This window comes from Pteronotus mesoamericanus, unplaced genomic scaffold (genome assembly GCF_021234165.1).
Source record: "Pteronotus mesoamericanus isolate MK-2021 breed Mesoamerican mustached bat unplaced genomic scaffold, CSHL_Meso_final contig_50, whole genome shotgun sequence".
Classification (NCBI taxonomy): domain Eukaryota; kingdom Metazoa; phylum Chordata; class Mammalia; order Chiroptera; family Mormoopidae; genus Pteronotus; species Pteronotus mesoamericanus.
In genome coordinates, this window is record NW_026555186.1 from 22,561,015 (window position 1) to 22,581,870 (window position 20,856).

Consider the following 20,856-nt stretch of genomic DNA (forward strand, 5'->3'; position numbering starts at 1 on the left):
GGCAATTGTCTTTGATGTCCTGTCTCAGCCCCTATGGGCCACATGCACCTGTGTTCAGGACAAAGCTATGACGATGTACATCACACTAAAAGGATAATGTTTTCTCATATGCCACATGACCATTCCCTTTCTTCATGTCCTGGGAGAGTCTCATGTCACAGTTTTTGGGCTACATTTCTATAGTGATCTATCGACCTGGCAAACTTGTACACAGCTTTCTTCCTTTGACAAGATGGCACAGAGAGGTTAAATAACTTGCACAAGGCCACAGAGCTAGTAAAAGGTGAAGCTAGAATTCAGCCCACAGTACTGAGCCACCGTGCCATACTCTTTGCCACCTCCATCTAGCAGGGATCATCTTCCTTCCAAGGGGGCACCCAGTATGGGGCAGGATTTCTCAGGGTTCAAAAGGAAGGCAGCCCCTGTACCCAAGGTGATGCTTTTTAGCTTCACGTGCCAGAGATGTCATTTGACCTAGATACCCCTCTCACGCTACCCGACTCCACACTCCTGGGGACCTAGGCAATGCTGCAAAGCTTTCTAAAAAGTGCTTATTCTCTTCAATGTTTCTACATGTCTATCCCAGTTTACAAGGATTTTTGTCTCTTTTGGCTTTAGCAGAACTCCAGATCCCAAACATATCAATTGAAAAATAGGCAGAGAACACCCCAATTTTTTCAGTCTAACATCTCTCAGACACATGCAAGTAATTTTAAGGAAAGTGGATTCCACTTATTTACTTTCCATGATGCTACCTATAAGGTATGATATAAACACAGTACTAAAGCATTCAAAATTACAGGGCTAAAACATGTCTTTTGGAATTCAGTTCAGTAGCAAGTAAGCCTTAGAGCGAATTAAGCCTGCAGCATTGCTGGAGGTAAAAACGACCTAAGCTGTCCTACTTCGGGTATATCAGGAGAAGGCAGGGTTCCTTGGAAAAGACAATGATGCTGGGAAAAACAAAAGGCAGCAGGAAAAGAGGAAGACCTAATATGAGATGAATTGGCACCACGGAAGAGCTATAGGCATGTGTTTACAGGAGTTGAGCAGGGCTATTGAAGACAGGATTTTGTGGACATCACTTATTCATAGGGTCGCCAGATGTCAGACTGACTCAATGGTATGTAACAACAAGAAGCACATACCTCAGTACAGACATCCATTTTGCGGCCAGGCACTGTGGGATGTAGTGCTTAGAACTGAGGGTGTGTATGGTCACCTGCCTATGGAGAATCACTCCCTAATTTCTTTTAAAACATCTTTTTATTGAGGTATAACATACATAAAGCTACTGTCTTACAGACCTGAGACACAATTTTTTTTTCTCTAAGAGTAACACATATTTTAAAAGTGCAGACCAGATATCAGTGTATTTTCACACATTGACTATACCCATATAACAGCACCAATATATTTTGTTTAAAGAGCATTACCAGCACCCTGGAAAGCCCCTTCATGTGATCCTTCTAGCAATTTTTAGAATGCTTTAAATTTCTATTGTTTGTTTTCAAAGTCTTACGTCTTTCCTGGTGTTGCTTTCCAACATCCTAGTTTATTATCCAGTAAAATGATATTTGTTTTTGCTTTCATTTTTAGGAAAAGGATGTAGTTTGACTTCAAAATACAGGTAGAATAAAGAACAAGTGTAAAGGCCACAGTCGCTATGGCTTTTAATGTTTCAATTGCTGGAATTTATATACTAAGTTCATTTGACTGTTGTGACTGAAACCATTAAGGAGAAAAAACTAGTACGGCCTGTTTCTCTTTCCTGACACAGGTTTTTGCAGCAGTTACCTCCCCAACCCTTTTTTCCCAGCTGGCAAAGATTCATAGGCGTAGGTGCATTGTGACAGCCCTACCTCTGTTGTCCTACTGTGGATTTCCCCCCCAAGGGCTTTAAAAAGCTGGTGAATTACATTTGTTGACTTTTCTCAGAGTCATCAGAGTTGTGCTTGCCAAAGACTTGTGTAACAAGCAATTGGCCAAGATGAGATTAGCAATTATTTGGAGGAAGGGTATAGGAAATCTTTATAATTTACAGGTGAAAAGATCACAGACTGGGTTAAGTATAGGTTACCCAATTTGGCTCCAGATTTATGAAGAATTACGGAAATCATCCCTTTGCCTTCAAGGACTTCTCCATCCTGTTATCCCCTATATTCCCCTACCCCACAGGCAAAAAGAAAAAAAATTAAAAAATAAAGGGCAACTCTAAAAAAGTAATGTAGATACTTAGCCAGGCAAGTGTTACCTCGCCTGGGGATTCTGTGGATCCTGATGGGGTGTAGAAGGAGTGTTCCCAACGGTACTTGAAAAGAGGCACCTGAACAGCTCAGACACGCTTGCTCGCCAGTACTCAGTCAGGGACCGTGATACTTTGTGTAACTGACTTGAGTATCTTGATAACTCCATTGCTTGTTTTAACAATTTTTCAAGTTTATTTTTAATCGGTGCAGTCTTCCCATTACCTCATGCACATTTACCTACTTCCTGTCTGAAAAAGAGATTTGGCTATGATGTGCCCCCATATGGTTTTCTTTGTGTTCATTCTGCTCAGGATGCAAGGAACCTCTCCGATATGGGGGTTGATGCCTTTCATCAGTTTTTGTAAAGTCCTGGCCCATTATCTATTCAGATATGTCTTCTACCTCATTTTCTCTCCTCTCCTTCTGGGTCTCTATTTATACCTATGATAGGTAGTTTGATATTGTCCTACATGACTTACACATTCTTTTTGTTTTGTATTTTCTGTTTGCTTTATTCTTTTGGTGATTCATTTTGGATAATTTCTATCATTTTGACTTAAACTTTGCTCAGTCAGCTAAGTCTGTTTCATTCTGATACCTTTCAGCTGAGCTTTTCCCTTTTGTTCGTTACTAGTATGATAGTTTCTACCTGTCTACTGAAATTTCCCATGTCTTTATTCATGTTGTCATGTGTATTTGCCACTGCATCTTTTAGCATAGTTATTTTTGAGTCTTTGATGATGCCAAGATCTTGGCTATCTCTGCATCTGTTTGTATTGTTCCTTTTCTTGACAATGAGTCACAACAAATACTCAGACTCAGCTCAAGTAGAGAACAGCATGACTCAGCACCTCATTTAAGTGGTATGACATAGGAAAGACACCCCCTTTTCTGGAGCTAACTATTATTTACTTCAGTTTCTACTGGGCTTTTATTCAAAATGTTTGGCGGGTACTCAAAATTATAGACACATGAAGAAGCAAAAGCTTGTTTCTGAGTTTCCTCTTTCACTTAGGATGTAGACACTATTACCGTTATCTTAACAATAAAAACAAATTGGGTAAGCTTTGAAATCATAGTTTAAAAGCTCATTTAAAAAGCTAAGGTCATAATTCCGGCCGGTGTGGCTCAGTTGGTTGGGCATCATCCTGCGAAACAAGAGGTCACTGGTTCAATTCCCAGTAAGGGCACATGCCTGAGTTGTGAGTTCTGTCCCCTTGGGGTGCATGTGAAAGGCAACCAATCGATGTTTCTCTCTCAGATCAATGTTTCTCTCCCTCTCATTCTCCCTCCTTTCTCTTCTCTCTAAAAATCAAAAATAAAATACTTTAAAAAGCTAAGGTCATAAATAAAGCTAAAAAAGGTAAATTTCAGAAAGTGATAAACTCTTAAAAGGAAGGAAGAGGCCCATGGCCAGCTTATGAGCCCAGGGGCATGGCAGGAGTGGGTGGAACCTGCCCGAGATGGGTTAGGGAGGAACCAGACAAACCGATTACGCACTTTTCATTTGTAGCTTTTCTTCATATCTTCATTCATATTGTTACGAGTAATGGCCTCCTGTGATTGTCTACATCCTAAGTGGAAGCAGAAGTCTCCGAAATAGGAAATTTGTCTAAGGAGATCAGGAAGTTTGCCAGTAGAGAAAAGAGAACAAAGATAGCCTTGGCCATTGACAAATAGGGTCCCAGTTCTGTTATTCTGTCCCTGTTATAAACACATGGGCCTGGTGACAGTCCTTATTTCCTTGGTTTATCTTTCATATGGACAGTAAACCTATGGTATTGGAGTCATGTGCTCTTACGCATTGTATTCATTTCGTTACAGATTGGATCACTGTGGTATACAAGGAGTTTGTTGTGTAGCACTCATTTTCTGTTCTCTTGGATTTGTTGTGCAGTCCTGCAAGGTGTGCTGGGGACGTTTTATGGAATTGCAGTGTAGGACATCTACCTCTTTCATCATAGTGCAATACTAGACTGTGAAATTCAGTTATTAAGTGTAGGAACTAGTATAGTACATGGAAATAGTTTGCTGTCTCCTTTTCTTACAGTCATCCTGCCATTGTACTAAAATAAAAGTTAAGTTAAACCTACACCTCTCAAAGCATGTTTTGTTTTTGTGCCTGAGGAGTGTATCATGGTCCCATTAATTTGGGGAATACTGCATATCATGCCCATTGCTCTTGTTCAATAAAATGCTATTAATTTTTTTAAAGATTTCATTTATTTATTTTTAGAGAGAGGGGAAAGGAGAGAGAAAGAAAGGGAGAGAAACATTGATGTGTGAGAGAAACATTGATTGATAGTCTCTTGCATGCCCCCAGCTGGGGGTCTGGCCCATAACTCGCATGTGCCCTGACCAGGAATCAAACCAGTAGCCTTTTGGGATGTAGGATGATGCCCCACCCACTGAGCCATACCAGTCAGGGCAAAATGCTCATCATTGTAAAAATATTGGGGAAATCTTACACTGAGTAGATTTTCTGAGTTCTGTTTAATGAGGTGATTCTCAGACTTATTTGAATACAGAACATTTGGCAAGGACCTTGGAGTTTTCCCTGTCAAGTAATAACCATTAACGAAGTTCTTTAGGAAATGTGGAGTTAAATGTTTTTTATTTCAGGGAATATGAATAATTCATATTGGCTGCCATTCTGTACACCTAGAAAACATTCTCCACTAGTTCCCGATAAGGAAGCTTGCATTTTTTTTTTTCTGGAGGAAGGAAGAGCTCTAACCCAGAGGCTTATCTGATTACAGTATTATTGCTTAGAGTCTCCTACTTATAACACTGTTAATATTACAGTACTAATCCATTGTAGGTGTACGAGTATACTGGTTTCAGATGCCTAACTCTCCCAAGGACTCTCCTGGTTTGCTAGTCCAGGAAAATAAGCTAGGTCAGCTGTCATTTCCCCCCAAATGAGAAAAGACAGCTAGCTGCCTAGGCTGCAGTTGGAAAGAAAGGTCAATCAATAGATTACCTTTCCTCCGTGTGTTCCTTGCCTGCCGGCTGAGCTGTGCCTCCTCACTATTGGCTGTAATCTCTTCTGCTAAATTTTATTTTAACCTTGCAAATAGGTTAAAGGAAGGGCACAGTTAATAATGTCTTCTCTCATATACCTGTGAGCATATTATTTGAGCAGAACCTTGTTCCTCCTGCCCCCTAGCCCTGTGCCCTCCTGCTTCATGGCGAGTTAGGCAAGGAGCTGGCTTTATTTATTGTGGGAATTTCTCCTAGAGCTCTGTCATGTTCTTGTACAAAAACATTTTTTGTGATTTTTTGACAGTAGCTGGGGTCTGTGTGAAATAGGGGTTTTTCAAAACATTCCTCAGTCAATATGTTTACCCTACTTCACCAGCCATGCAGTGTGATACGGTGCGTCACCAATACTTGAAATAGTCTGCAACAGGAGGTCAGAATGGGGCATAGATTTTCTAACACAGCATGTTAGATGAAATGATTTTGTGTACTTTGAAGTGGAAAATTCAATCAGAATTTTGCACACTTTTTAGTTAAAGCAACACTGTTATTTATTGATGAAAGGTGGACTGAGAAAAATACAGAACGCAAGCACAGTGGACAGTAAATCCAGCATTATTCCTGGTCATAGCAAGAAATACTTTCTCTCTTGTAATTTAATGAAAGCTACACGAGATAAAAAGGGTCTGCTTAAAATACACACTATAGAATGTTTGGAATGTATGCCAACTTGTTTAGCATGTGTGTGGATAAAAATGGAATCTGGCTTTTTAAGAAGTTTGTTTTTCATTGAGATGGACGCCATGCTTGATAAAGGGCCATTATAACTGTCCAGGTCATCTGCCTTGGCTTAGTTTTAAAGTAGCAGAGCTCAGTTAAAAAGCAGTTGAAAGTATCAATAAGAAATTCAAGGATAGATTCTCTAAGCTCTCATTCAAGTAAGCTTAGAGAATATTTAAACTTCCTACTAGTTTTTATCTGTCTTTAAGATACATCAGCATAGTTACCTATTATGTATATGAACACTTAATACTTTCAAATTGTAAAACTTTATTTAGGGTTGCCATGCCAGGCTTGTACATGAATATTTAAGATAGAATAATAGCCTAATATGAGCATGCTCAATGCGTACACTCATTTTTTTGATGGTGTATGTGTATTATTTAATCCACATCCAAACTATGAGCTCTTACTACCTGTTATTTCCAGTGAGGTAGGAAAGCCACAAGAAAATAAGGAATTTGCCCAAGTCTGCACTCCTAAGCCAGTCTTCTGGACCGCTCTGCTTGGTGGCCTCCCTGTGGCTCTGCCCCCTCAGCACATTCATCTGGTGGGCCTAAGGACTCTATAGGTTAGCAATTTAATTCAATTAGCTAGCTTATAACATTTAGCACATAGGATTTGTATATTTAGATGAAAGAGACATATAATCTCTTATATGTGGAACCTAAGATAATTGAACTCATAAAAACAGAGGAATGGTGGTCACTTGGGGGGCAGGGCCTGGGAGGGGGAAAGATGTTTAAGGGGACACACTTGCAACTGGCAGATAGTAAGTCCTGGAGACTGAATACACCATACAGTGGTTATAGACCACAAAACTGTGTTGTAAACATTAAGCTTGCTAAGAGACTGGATCTTAATTGTTCCCACTGCTGGCAGAAATGATAATTATGTGGCACAATGGAGGTGTTACTTAATGCTACAATGGCAGTCATATTGCATTGTAAATGTGTCATATCAATATGTTGTATACCTTAAACTTATACAGTGTTATATGTCAATTAAAAATGATGTAATTCTTTAGTAGCCTGTTTTACTTAGTTACTGTTTTTTTTTCTGATTGATAACATAATTTAATTCAATGTGGTTCAGCTTGCTTTATCTTTTTTAAACTAGCATTTAAAACGACAGAACCATTTAAAAGCGTTAGGTCAAATTCATCAGCTTGTCTGAATAGTAAGGCTTTGAAAGATGGGCTAGGCTGCCTATAACTTTGTATTCTTCAATGTTCTGAAGTTGATTATCCCTCTTTGTTCATGTTATTTTATAGTAGCATCAGTTCTTCCTGTTTTTTTTAATACTTTTATTCCATAGGTAGTGAGTCCACAATCAGCTACCAAATTCAGGTTTCCGAGGTGATCTGGTGTCATTCAGTGTGAGGACACACAGTTTCTGGGAAATAACAGTAATCATGTCAGCACAATAAGGTCTAGTGGACCTGTTATTTTTCAAAGGAAGAACCTAATTAGTATAGTAGAAACCAAACTGGAAGCCACCAAAAATCACCCCTGAATTACAGATGGAAGCATTCACATATTTCAAGAGGGAAATCTTCCTGCTTATAAATTTATTATGTTTTTTAGTTACTAAAAATAAGAGGTCATCTTATGAAAATTTTCTTAGGTCTCAAATTTAAACGTCCACCCCTGTTGTCATCTTTCTGATCAAAAACATCACAAGGGATTATTTTGACTTTGGGAGGACTTTGTATTTGTGGTGAGAACAGGATTTAGTCTTTGGGAAGAAGCAATTAAAACCCCAAAGCCTTTTATTGCTTTCAATGCTTAAGAAAAGGCAAAAACTTCACCACACTGTAATATTTTCTGCTAATGAACTGCCTCAAAATTGGTGCCATTAACTTGGAGTCTCTGTGGTTCACTTCAAAGTCATTAACACACACTGTGCAGCCCTCCCAAACCTATTTTGGAAAAAGGAACCACACAGACAGATCTGTAATCAATGTTTCCAAGACTTTTGCTTCTCGTAGAACCTGATCCTACTTTAAGGAACATTTGGTCGTTTTGGGGGCTGGGGGGAGGTAACCAGCCCTTCTGCTGCTGAGACATGTCGGAGCTGGGGTTGTCTTGATGCCCGTGGGGGGCCTTTGGAGACTCTGCTGCAAAACTGACTTGCACAGCTCAGTATTTTGGAGAGTATCAGAAATGTATTTAGCTGCAAATAACAGAAAACTCAACTAATAATAACTTAGGTAAGGATTTATAATTTACTGCTAATTTATAATGTTGGTTGGGAGTCCAGGACTGGTGTGCGACAGAAACGCAGTCCTCAAGGCTACTTCTGCCTTCTCTCTGCTCTCCTTAATGCGAGGCCTCTGACCTTGAGCAGTCACAGCCTAACATGTCCAGTCCTTCCCGTAACCGCAGGGCAAGGGCGAGGCTGCGATAAGTCCTGCAGGAGAAGACGTGCAGCCCAGTGCCTGGCTCTCGCTAGAGCAAAGCTGGTTTTCGACACTTGGGCAGCAGCAGCCACAGCAGCGCCAGGTTCCCTAGAGGTGATGGAGCGGCAGCTGTGAAGTAGGAAACAGAGGATCCTATCTAAGCTGCGTCCTTCAGACTAGGTGTTCCGGATTCCAGCGTACTTTCAGCTGGTGTTATTTGAAATAGCACATTGGAGAAAATACTTATTAAAAAGTCAGATACTGTACCCTCTCACAAATAAGACCTATTACTTACTAAGGAAAATATATCCTGTGGAAGCCAATTGTTTATTTTATTCTGTGACCTTTTTACAATAAATTTCACTACCATTAAAGGCTTAAGTCACATTATTGATTATTTGAATATGTGTGTCATTAATCTTCCATCGCCCTCATACATTTTATATGTACATTTTAAGTGTCGTCTTTTGCATTTAGATGGAGAAGAATGGTCAGAAGAAAGCAGACTGCTGGGTATTAGCTTCGTACAGCACTTCAAGAGCTCCCTTGAGCTGATTTGCCTGTAAATTTCTATACTAAAATGGGCCTTCAAAGTAGTGACTGCTGAACTAGGAGGTGTCCCTAGTAAATAAAAATGATTAATCTCAGCTGAATAAATTCACTTTGGTCAAATAGTCTCATCCAATTCTCTTCCCTGGTTCTATAAAAAGCTTTTTTCTTCTTGTATTAAGGTTGTCTGTAGTTTTAATGGGACCTTTGAATTATCTGATTTTAAAAAATTGGTTCATAAAAGGATATTGATTTTTTAAATTGGGGTGATTGAAATGTTGTTTATGGGCAAACTAGTTTTCATTGATGGAATCTGGAAACTACTGTCAAGAAAACTCATCTTAAATCTGTGTTAAGATGCACTTAGACAATGATTACAGCTCTTAACGATGGACTCTGGATGGGACAGTGATGTCAGTGTGGAAATAGAAGGGAACCCAAAATTAAAAGTGAAAATCTGTTAAGCAGGGTTCTTTTTAGTTGCTTAATTTTTATTTCCAGTCATCAGTGTTTACTTCTTTCTGAGAGCATTTTCCTGGGTAATGAGAAGATTCAAAAATCAAATAAGGCTTTTGAACATTGAAGATGCTTACTACTGCTCTGTAGAAGAATCTTATAGATTTATAGTGATCCTAAGAGGTGTCTCATATCCACTATATTAACTAGCTTTTTGGAAGCTTATGAACATTGTAGCTTTTATTGATTCCAGGGAATTGTACCCCAAAATAAGCAATAAGAGTTGATGGTAACTTTCTTCCCATATAAGGGCGTGCAGATCAATATTTTGAATTTGCTGTAATTTGCTGGTAATGGATGGGAGAACTGAAAAAATTGCGGAGCCTTGTGGGGCACAGCTGCGTGGTGTTGCCTTGTTATCTAAGCTCACTGTAGGTCACAGGCTTTCCCAAGTAACAAGAAACACAATTAAGTGGCAGGGCTGATACACGTATTTATCAAGAGCCATTATAAGCCTCTTCTAAGGGAAAAGAGAAAATCACAAAACTTGTCCACAGTGGTCTTTATTTTATAGTCCGAAGGGACCTCTAAATGGGCAGTGCCTTAAAGACAATTAAAATTCTAAATATCTAGCATTTGTATGTCATCTCCTTTTGCTCAAGGAATTTTCCTGCTGATTCGTAAGAGGGTGTGTGATTTCACCAAAGCCTGATTTGCTGCGAGTCTTCCAGTTTGTTCACAGACCGTGTCCGTGTTCTGCATAAAGGAACAGACAGGGGTCCTGTGCACTTGCTCTTTGATTTTATCCCTTTCTCCCTGTCAGAGCCCCCACTTGTGCTTTAGGGTGTCTCATCTAACGGGAGTAGAACCCTTCAGTAGCAGTGGCTGATATCTAAGGTGCACTCATGTTTAAATGAGAGACATGTGTTCTCATTAATCTTCTCAACACCTTATGACATAAAATGTAATGTTTTCATTTTATAATTTAGGAAACCAAGAAGTTAAGGGAGTTTTTCAAGGACTCTTCCCAGCATTAGCTAAGGGTTGATTATAGGTATGTCTGAATCTAGGTCTTGTGCATTTACTCACCATGAAGTATACAATTGGCTTAAATGTGGATTTTTTTTAGTGTAATGTTTGGTTGATCTTATATATGTTTTCTTGTTTCACTTCTTTTGTTGTGAAGGACAGTGAGTGGCTCCCTAATTTGATGACAACTAGTTTCTTTCATTTCAAAAATAACAGACACTTTAGCTTGAAAGGGATAGCTCTTCTGTTCTTTGAGAACAAAATAAGCCCACAAAATGCAGCGTGACTGTGGGGTGGAAGCTAACAGCCTTGGGGAAATAAATGCACTTCAGTTAGTATGTGGTAGGCACTCAATAACCGGGAGATGTTACTAATGTAAGTTCTACTTGTTACTCAGCAAGCCCAGCAGAGCAGCATGGACACTTTTGACTTCGCAGGCAGCTGCGCCGTACAGAACACTGAAGTGGAAGGCAGGAGGTCTATGAACATCTCATTCCCAAGCTTAATTTTTTGACGTCCAGGGTATAACATGCGAGGAAGCATCAGAAACCCTAGTGATTGACTAGAAAGGAAGCTTGTTTCATTTGCTTATTTACTTGGGGTTAGCTGATTATTTGCCTTGTTCCACTTTTCTACTTTACAAGGTCTGTGTTAAAAGTAATGTATTTGCAAGACTTTGCTTCAAGTCTAATCAGAGTCTATAAACATAATTTCAGTGTGAAAATTGCTTCGAAAGAGCTGCAAAGAGCTTTGGTAACCCTCCTTTCTAAGAGTCATTGCCAGGGTGGTGGCAGCTAGGAGTGCAGCTTGACGCCCTTCATGAGGGGAATCCATGGCGCAAATACACCAGGTCTTAACTTGGGGATGGAAAAAATAATTAAACTGCCCTGGACTCAGGCTGATAGGGATTCAAGGACAAGCTAAGCCATTTACCCAGCTCTGACCTTGTGTAAGCTGCTTAACCTGCCTGTGCCTCAGTTCTGTAAAGGGGAAATAATAGTGAAGATTAAATAAGATAATGTATGTTACCATGCAGTAAATATTAGGTACTGTTATTAAGCACATGAAGGCAGATGGACTTAGGAAAAAGTAAAACAGTTTCCACCATTTGTGTAAAAAGTTAAAGTGGAAACGGGGTTTGGTATTTAACTTCCATGCACCAAAGACCTGGGATGGTGATGTGTGCTCTTATTTTACTTTGCACCTTGATCTCCTGTTCCTGCCCATCTCTGGGGAACTTCGGTGGGTCTTGCCATCCCCCCATGTACATTCAAATTTCCATTATTTAACTTCTGGAAGCCCCCGCTCCCACCGTGCTTTAGGAGGACCCCTTTTCCTAGTCTCTGGATGGCGCGCCCTGCCCTACTCCTAAGGTTTTAAACCTTCCCAGTAGTCCAGCATGTCTTCTCCCCTGGAGATTCTGTGCACACATTTGTCTCGAACCTGCCCCACCCCGCCCTTCTCACCCTCCCCACTGCTTCTTCCCTTGGTCTGGGCTCTCAGCCCTGCGTCCTGGACAGCTGAATACGTCTCCTAATTCCTTTCCCCTTTGTCCTCCGCAAGCCATTGGTCACCGTGATGCCAGAATGATCCCTTCTAATGTGCCGGTTTGTCTATCTTTTTCTCCTATTTATTTTGCCCTCTCTAATAAATGCTTTTTTTTTTGCCCAGATTTTTTAGGGAAAAATAAGGATGCACGTTTTACATGGGTAGTACCTGAAATACCTTGTATCTGCTCTTGTGTTTTGTAATTATTTATTACATAAAATTTCTTATACCATCATATGTTCAAAAATAAATGCTAAAATTCCTTTATAATACAAAAAACAAGTATGTAAATATAAATAAGTAAACAAACAAATAAATAACTGGATCAAAACATTAAAACAAAAGATTTTTTCCCCTGAAAGTTTGGGCCAACAATGTGGGTGCGCACTATACACAGGAGCACATTATACACAGCAAAATCACATAAAATGCTCCCTGAGTTCCTCGTTGTCCGTAGGAAAAAGGCAGACCCTCCCAAAACCCTTCTCTGTTCAGGCCCTGTCCCTGTACCCCTACTCTTGTCCTGTTGGCATTTTGTCTCTCCCCTCTGTCCTGGCCATTCCAGTTCCCCCAAGGGCTGTGTGCTGTTCACTGCACCCTATGCTACACCTATCCCTTCTTCGGAAATGCCCTTTCCTTGCCCACCCTTGAGGCTGCCTGGCCAGCTCCCAGGCGACATTTCAGATAGGTGAGGCTCGCGTGTTGTGTCACTTGGGGATACTTGAATTGCAAGGAACAGAAAACACAAGTTAAATTGGTGTAAGCAATAACGGGATTTGAGTGGCTGGTGTAACTGAGAACTTTAGTAATAGGCACCGCTGGGTCCGTGGTTTTGAAGATACCTCTCAAGACCCAGTTTCTACCTGTGTTTCTTTTCTGCCACCTTTGCTGTCTAGCCCGTGGTGGCCCTTGGATTCCTGGGGTTAATGCTCCTTCTCTCCTGCTGGTTCTCTTGGAAAAGGGAAGAGAGTTCTTTCCCCAAGAACCCAGAGCACACCTTGTTTTGCCTCTGGTTTTCCCAGATTGAATCACCTGACATCCCTGAACTAATTCCTTTGTCCAAGCAATGAGCTTTGTCATTAGCTTAATTTAACCCTGAGGTCGAACAGGATGTCCGTTTCACCAGATTGTTGTCATCATGTATAATGGGGAACGTCATTGGGCAAGAAACAGTCCTGACTCTCCTCAGAGAAAACTGAGCACTCCCTCCCGTGGTCCCGCTGCGTACATCTAAGAGGCCTCTCTCTACACCAGGCCTTTCCGCACTACGCTTTACAGCAAGCACAGTCCTTTGTCCCTCGTGTCTGGAACAGCACCTGGCACATCAGCCTTAATAAAAAATGTGTGATGGGATAAAGGAGACCAAGGTACTTGTTTTCATCTGTACCTTTCTTCATCTTGGAGGAAAAGCTTCCCTCTCTTTAAAAAAGTATCAGTGCAAGCCTTTTGTGCTTGTATAGTCATTTAAACCCCTCTCTCAGTCGCTCACATCACCACCCTGTTCTACTCTAACATTTTCACAATGGAGCATAGGGGGGAAAATTGGGAGTGGATGATGCCAGTTCAAATATTGCTTCCACCGCCCCCTGGCTTTGTGATCTGTGGGGATGGCCAGTCTCCTCTGGACTTCCCACAGGAAGGCTCCTCCTGCCAGGCAGACAGGTGGTTTTGTGTTTAAATCCATGGACTCGGTTTTGATATGATCATACAAAACCAAAAGAGACAGACACCCATTGTGACTCAGAAGCTATGTCCCTGGAAAGGGTCTAAGAGACTAATGGCAAAGTCTTGAGTTTGATAGCTTTTTATTTAGGTTCGTGGCAGAAAAAGCCAACTTGGAAAGAAAGGAAGAAGGTAGCTACTTTTGTTTTTCAAAGAAAGTGCTAATGTAATTTGGGTCAAGTAAAATCTACATGAAAATCCAGCAAACATTTTGTGTGTGTATTTTCTATGGTTTATTTTGTTGAACTTTACTACCACAAATAAATATATTAAAGTTCATTGTGGCTATTGGTAGAAAAAAGGAAAGAAAGAAAATCTGCAAGAAGGGGATCCTGTAGGATTTTCCACTCATCCCACAATTCCAGCAGGAATTTTGGTGGCATTTTGCAGGCTGGGTGGTTTAAGTGCCCCAGTAGGCCTGTGAAGGCCTACCTGCTGCTTTTCCAGCTTTCATCTACACGTTTTCAGGCAGAGAACTGTGTACTTTGTGGGCAGTTCCCTGGATTCTTCAAGGGTTGTTTGAACTCAAGCCACTTTGCCTCTGGTTCAGAACCAGGCTGTTGTGGTGTGAGCTTTTCTGCCCTCTGCTTCTGCCTTCATAAGCGGTTCTCAGGAATGGAGCCAGGACAACAGGGCCCGAAGCATTTCTTTAAGAGCACTAACCCATGGATGAGCTTACTTCTCTAGTTAATTTTGCACTCTGTCAGGTAAGGAGAGTTTTGTCTGTGGTACCTTTCCTTGCCTTTCGATGCTTCCCACATGCAAAGGAAATAACTAAAAACTGAAAACTTCACTCCTGTAATAACAACCTCAAAAAGTAATATTTCATACAGGAAAGGATCAAAGGCAAATGGGTTATATAAGCTAATAGTGCTTAAGGGGACTGAAAGTACTAACCTTTACTAAACAACTTATGCAAACAATTCTCTCTAGCTCTCCAAAGGTGGGGTTCAGGCATTGGCATTTTTAAAAGCTCCCTGGGTGACAGTTAATGGGCAGCCAGGCTGCATCGAGAGCTACTGCTTGAGCTGAATTATATCATCTCCTTTTATTTTCTCTCTCCTGTTAGCATTTACACACTCAAGTTATACTGTGTAACCTTGTGCCCAGTGATATCTCTTTGCGTGTGTTTCCCCAACTAGCTTTTAACTCTTGTTTCATTTTGTTTTTTTCCTGTGTCCCTAATAGCTCTTGATATACTGTCTTGCACATCTCAGCCCTTTGAACTCTCTCCCTAAATTAATGATTTGTCTGTCTGTGCAGAGAAGTTGTAATAAAACCCTTCCAAGACAGGGTGAGGCCACTGATGGCTAATTAAGGAATGAGAGTAATCGGGAAATACATGAACTTAAATGGCTTCTGGAAAATGGTGAGGAAATAAATGCTAGCCACAGCCATTCTGTTTATTTGCAGGGTTTCTTTTTAGGGGGGAGGTGGAGTCGCCAAGCCAAACTTCCCAATCCACTTCCTTTTTTTTTTTTTTTTTTTTTTTTTGAGGACCTCCCAGAGTTCAAGTCCTGGCAGACTTGGTCCCACCTCCCGCTGTCCCGGTCCCTCGGCTGCTAGGGCAGAGACTCAGGTGCAATCGCACTGACAGTCACAGGAAACAAGAATCTGCTGGGAGTGATGTCGAAAGATGTGGGGACAGTTAAGAGATCCTTCCTGGGGCCTGAGCGGAGTGGGGCCACAGAGGTACCCTAGCTGGGCTATTTCCCAGGTGTGGCCATCCTCTCTGGAGTTTAGTTTTCTGGTTCCTTTCCATTTTCTGACCTTGTCTTGTCACCCGTGTGATAACTGGCATCTACATGATATAGTTTTTACTTGATAACCTTATTCAGCTTCTATTGTTTTTAAGAACCCGAGCTGCTACGTGGTACAGCATATCATTTAACAACATGGGACACAATTCTCCCTACTTCTAGTTTTTAAATGTCAACCCAGCTACGGCCCTGTGTAGAGGTTTGCCCCTTCTTTTTCTGCCTGTTCCCTCTGCTATCTCATCTAGTCTCCTGGCTCTACATACTGTCTTATATGATAATGACTCCAATTCTATCTATAGTCTCTGTTTCTCTCCTGATAGTCCAGCTGTCTATTTGGAAATTCTATTTGGAATTCTTACATACATTTTACTATACCATGTCCAAACAGAACTGCTATTCCCTCCAGCTCCATTTACTCAGGCCACAGCTTTTGACTCTTTTTCGATTTTTCTTGCACATTTCATATCCAGTTCTTTTGTAAAGTCTCTAAAACATATCCCTAATCTGGCTGCTTCTCACCATCCTCACCAGTGGCTCTAGCCACAATCTTTTCTCACTTAAACCACCTCTACAACCTCCGCTCTCTCTCTTTCTCTTTTGAAGTAACTTTTTTTAAAATTTCAGAATAATTTCAGATTTATAGAAAAGTCATAAGGCAGTTCAGAGAATTCTTATATACCCTTCCATCAACAGTTTCTCATGATGTTAATCTAATACATTTGCCAAAACTATGAAAATAACATTGGCGCAATACATTGCTATTAGCAAAATGACAAACTTCATTTGGATATCACCAGGTTTTCCACTAGTGTGTGTCTCCATAGTCTCCTCTGATCTATGACATTTTCTCAGTTGTTCCTTGTTTGTTACAACCTTGACAGTTTCCAAGAGTACTGATTAAATGTTTTATAGACTGAACCTCAATTTGGGTTTGCCTGACCTTCTTCCATGATCATACCAGAGTTAAGGATATTTTAGGGAGAGAACCACAGAAGCGAAGTCCCTCCTCATTGCATCACTTCAGGGAGACAGGATGTCACCATAGCTTCTCATTGGTGGTGTTGACCTTGATCACTTGCTAAGAGGGGGTTAGTCAGGTTTCTCCACTGAAAAATGCCTGTATTCTTCATTCCCTTCTCTATTCTTTACAAGGGAGTCACCAAGTCCAGCCCACTCTCAAGGGGTATCTACATATATTATGTATAGTATGATATATGCAAATCTCCTTTCTCTTTTCTACTGGTGGGTCAGTTCATGACTTAAAAGAATAGTTCAAAGATTCCCTAAACACCCATGACATGTGTAGCCATATTGTTCTGTTTGTATTTGTATAGGGTATTCAATATACATTAATTAGTGTAAATATATTTTTAAAGATTTTATTTATTTGCAGAGAGAGGGAACAGGATTGAGAAAGAGAGGGAGAGGAACATCAGTGTGTGGTTGTCTCTCGTGCGCCCCCACTGGGGACCTGGCCCACAACCCACGCATGTGCCCTCACTGAGAATCAAACTAGTAACCCTTTGGTTCACAGGCTTGTGCTCAGTCCACTGAGCCACACAAGCCAGAGCAAGTATAAATATTTTTTAAAATATCATTTGGACATTGCTTGTCCATACTAAACACTGCAGTTTTCTCTACTATGTTCATGAATGACACATGCTGTTTTCTTCCTTTGAGACCAAGGTTGGCTGAGAGGCAGACTCATTTGGTGTAGTTGAAGCCCTCTTTTCTTCCTGGACTCCTCAGAAATTCTTCTGGATTTGAGGAACCCTGATGTGTCTTCAATCTTATCTAGGGATCCCAGGAAAACAGCAAGGTTCTTAGACAAGATTAACTTGACCTTTATTTTCTGGGTATATATTTGCTATTTAGCACTTTTAGAAAGGAGGAATAAATGGTATCATGATATCAAGCAAGTGATGGCACAGCAATTGTAAAAAATATATAGAAGTCACCGAGTAACCAATAAAAATTAAGATTTAACATTTGGGATCTTAAATATATTCTTACAAATTTCTTTAATTCCATGACGATTAATAATTACATGTTGTTCAGCTCAGATGGATGCTGCTTGCCCTTTTTCTCTCCTCCCTTCCATCCTCTAATTCTTACCTGGTGTTAAATTTTTAACACATTTCAAATATAGAAGCACAAACTTTGTTTCATGACTGGGGCCAATAACACATCTAATTATCTAGTTCTGTGTCAGTGACCTTATTGTGACATTAAGAAAATAAAACGAGGACACGCACATCAAATGACACAGGGACTTGAGCAGTAATGCCTTGATGCTGTTCCCTACCCCTGAGCAGAGCTAATTCGTCAGCACGTGGTCCCCGCGCACCAGGGTGGCGGCGGCAGCGGCAGCAGCAGCGGTAGCAGCAGCAGCTCTCCTTGTTCTGCCTGCAATTGCTTTGCCTGCCTGGTATTTGCAGCCGTTTGCAGCTTCTGTTCACAAGGTCTTGGCCACAGCACAGTCATTTCTCTCACTTTATTACCATCACATCTGATTCCAATTTGCTACCAAATTGAGTTTCCAGTCCCGAGCCTGACATTCAAACCGTCAGGTGGATTAGCTCCTTCAGCTTGGTTAGCGTGGAAGCCTCAGGTCACTTGACAGTGGCCTATTAAATGTCCTCGGCGCCTCTCCTTGGAACCTGGGCTGCCGTCCCGTGGAGCAGCAAGGCTGGCTTACACGCCGTAGCCTTTCTTCTTGTTTAGAACTCATAATTCTAGACCTATTGGAAAGACTTCTGATTAAAAACAGAGTTGGTTTTTGTCCCTTATCTTGCCGTTTCAGCGTTTTTTTTTTTCCCCTCAGAGCAGAGCAGCCAGCGTATGGTCAAGTCATTTGGTGAAATGATTGATTCACCTCTTTGGGATCATTCATTTGGCCTTTTCCCTTTTAAAGTGACCTATTTGCTTATAAAGTTGAAGCAACTTATGACATTTTTTTCCTGTTATTCATGTTAACATATCAGGTACCCCTCCTTTTCTGTTTTTGTGTTCCTGAATCCAGCAAGATCCAACTCACTGGACAGAGCAGTGTCTGTTTCTGGGACCTTGGGCTTCTTGCTGGGCAGTGGTCTCTGATCCTTTTCTAAAAGGAACCATCTGGTGAACAATTACTTCTGGGAAGTTCTCTCTTCTTTTTGAAACCTTAATACAAAACTAATATCTCAGTGTTTGTTGTAAACAAAGATACCCATATAGAAAAATTACTTACTAGTTTTCCATTTCTATTTCAGTTCCCAAGGAAAACTTAGAGACTTTGCTTTTGTCCTAACAGGCTTTAGTCAAAGAAGGTTTATGTTCCAGAATCAGGGAGCCAAGTCCAGCAAACACTATAATTTCTAGGGGCTAATCAAGGATTAAACAAAAGAGCATAACAAAACAACCAAAAAAGAGAAAGCATTCACCAAGGAACCCTGCAGGTCTTGGAAAAAAAAAAAAAAAAGCTATTGGGAGAAGGAAAAAGACTCTGTTCCTAAAATTGTTGATTGTTTCTTCTTGCAATTAAGCAGTGGTATGATTATTATAACTTTGTATCAAAATGTATTTGCCCCTGAGTGAGTCAGGCATCCTATCAGCAGCATTCTCCCCTCTGGCTGCTGCTCTCCAGGCCATTTTCTGTGAGTTGCGCTGGAGCAAACTGCGCTATTGAGAAGTAAGATCTGCTGAGGCTACTGTCCTGATAGACATTGCAGGAGCCTGTAAAAATAGGGGACAGGAAAGGTGAGTTTGAAGTGGAGGGGGGAAACCTTTCAAAAGATAATGCTTGAGCTCCTGGGAGGCAAATAAAATGAATTGTAATTATGGAATGAAAAACCAAATTTAGTGGAGTCTTTAGAATGTATAGTGTGTTCTTTTGAGTTTAAATAGCACAATGACTCATTGCTTCCTATTCTTTAATTAGTGTCATCAAGTAATTATTCTTGAGTACCCCTGCTTTGAAAACTTCATTAGTGGGTGGAGGTACTTTTATCCCTTTGTGTTTGTTTGGCTTGTTTGCCTGTTTTCTTTTCTCTTTTTCCACAGCCCCTCTATAGTTAAGTAGAAAATAGTCTTAATTTGAGATAAGCATGAGAGTACCCTTTAAAAACTATGAACACTATTAATTGCTGTTGCTTTCTGGTTACCTTTTTAGAGGTTTATTAACCTACTTTTAAATATCCCAACTCAAAATTCACAGTGGTTTTAAAAAACAAAACCAGAAGGAATCTGTTTGCTTTATTTAAAAAAAAACAGTGTAATCTTTGGTATGCACCGTGTTTTGCATGAGCCTATTTCTGTTGGTGCAAATAGTCTGATTTAGCTGCCCTATTCATTTCACCTTTTATTTAATTAAAATCCTGCAAGAATTTTCCCCCTGTGATTCCTCAGATTTTCCTTATGCTCAATTGTAAGACCATGTAACTCAACTCTGTATTTTACTGTCATTACTTTGGGGCAAGTGATTTTTTTTTTTTTCTCTAGAGTTTAGATAAACCGTGTTTGAACTTTAAACATGGTGTATAAAAAGAACAATATAAGGGGGGGGGGGGTTCAGCATAAAATTGTGACATTAAAATCTGTTCAGTATAGAAAAGCCAAATTAAGCATAAAGAAGGACAATGCATTTTTCATTATCCATTTACTGCCTTAGTAGTCTGAGGCCAATGTCGGTTCTCATAAATGTCTTCTGTGATTTTCTTTTGCAGAAGGAGCTAAGTCTTCCCAGAAGAGGAAGTTTGTAAGTAGCACCACTTTGTTTCCTTTTTTTTGGGGGGGGGGGGGGGGGGTATAGTTTTTAATGTGATTATTCTCTGATTTGTTAGGCTTTTAGTAGCAAATGGAAGATTAATGATAATCAACCAAATTAGGAAAATCAAAAAGTACATTTATTTATAAATGTCAAATACTAGTAATTTCAGGATAACTTGAAGGAAGTATCCAGGATTTGCTTCCTTATAGGCATTGTAAACCAAAATGCACATTTATTCCTAGGGGAATCTTAATTTAAATTTAAAAATTCTACTATGTAAACAAACAAAAACATTATATGGTCTGCAGATAGTGTAAATTGATCTGAATCAAGAATTATGATCTGGAAATCTATGACTGTTTTTTATGCTATGGATTTTATGCAGAGTAAATGATATATCAATAGTTTGCATTTAAGTTAAGGAAGACTTTCAGTCAGCTGAACTCTCTACTATTAGACTAGATGTTACTGAACTGATCTATGCAATGCTCTTGTATTTAAATAGCAGATTTATAACCTTGATTTGATTTCTTTATAGTGCTTTTCAACCTCTCGTTTGCATAAATCTTAGTTATTTTTCATTAGCAGGTTACAGAATGAGATTAATTGCCTTTAATAGTACACTAAGTTTAC

The 20,856-nt window shown here is 40.2% G+C and overlaps 1 protein-coding gene across 3 annotated transcripts in view; it reads left to right on the forward strand.

Moving 5' to 3' along the window:
* Window positions 1-20,856, forward strand: part of MAST4 (microtubule associated serine/threonine kinase family member 4) — a 527,956-nt gene that overhangs the window by 256,680 nt on the left and 250,420 nt on the right. For all 3 annotated transcript variants that reach the window (XM_054578437.1, XM_054578438.1, XM_054578439.1), the window contains exon 4: window positions 20,180-20,211. In XM_054578437.1, coding sequence (XP_054434412.1) covers window positions 20,180-20,211 — 32 coding nt within the window. The remainder of the gene's footprint in view (window positions 1-20,179; window positions 20,212-20,856) is intronic.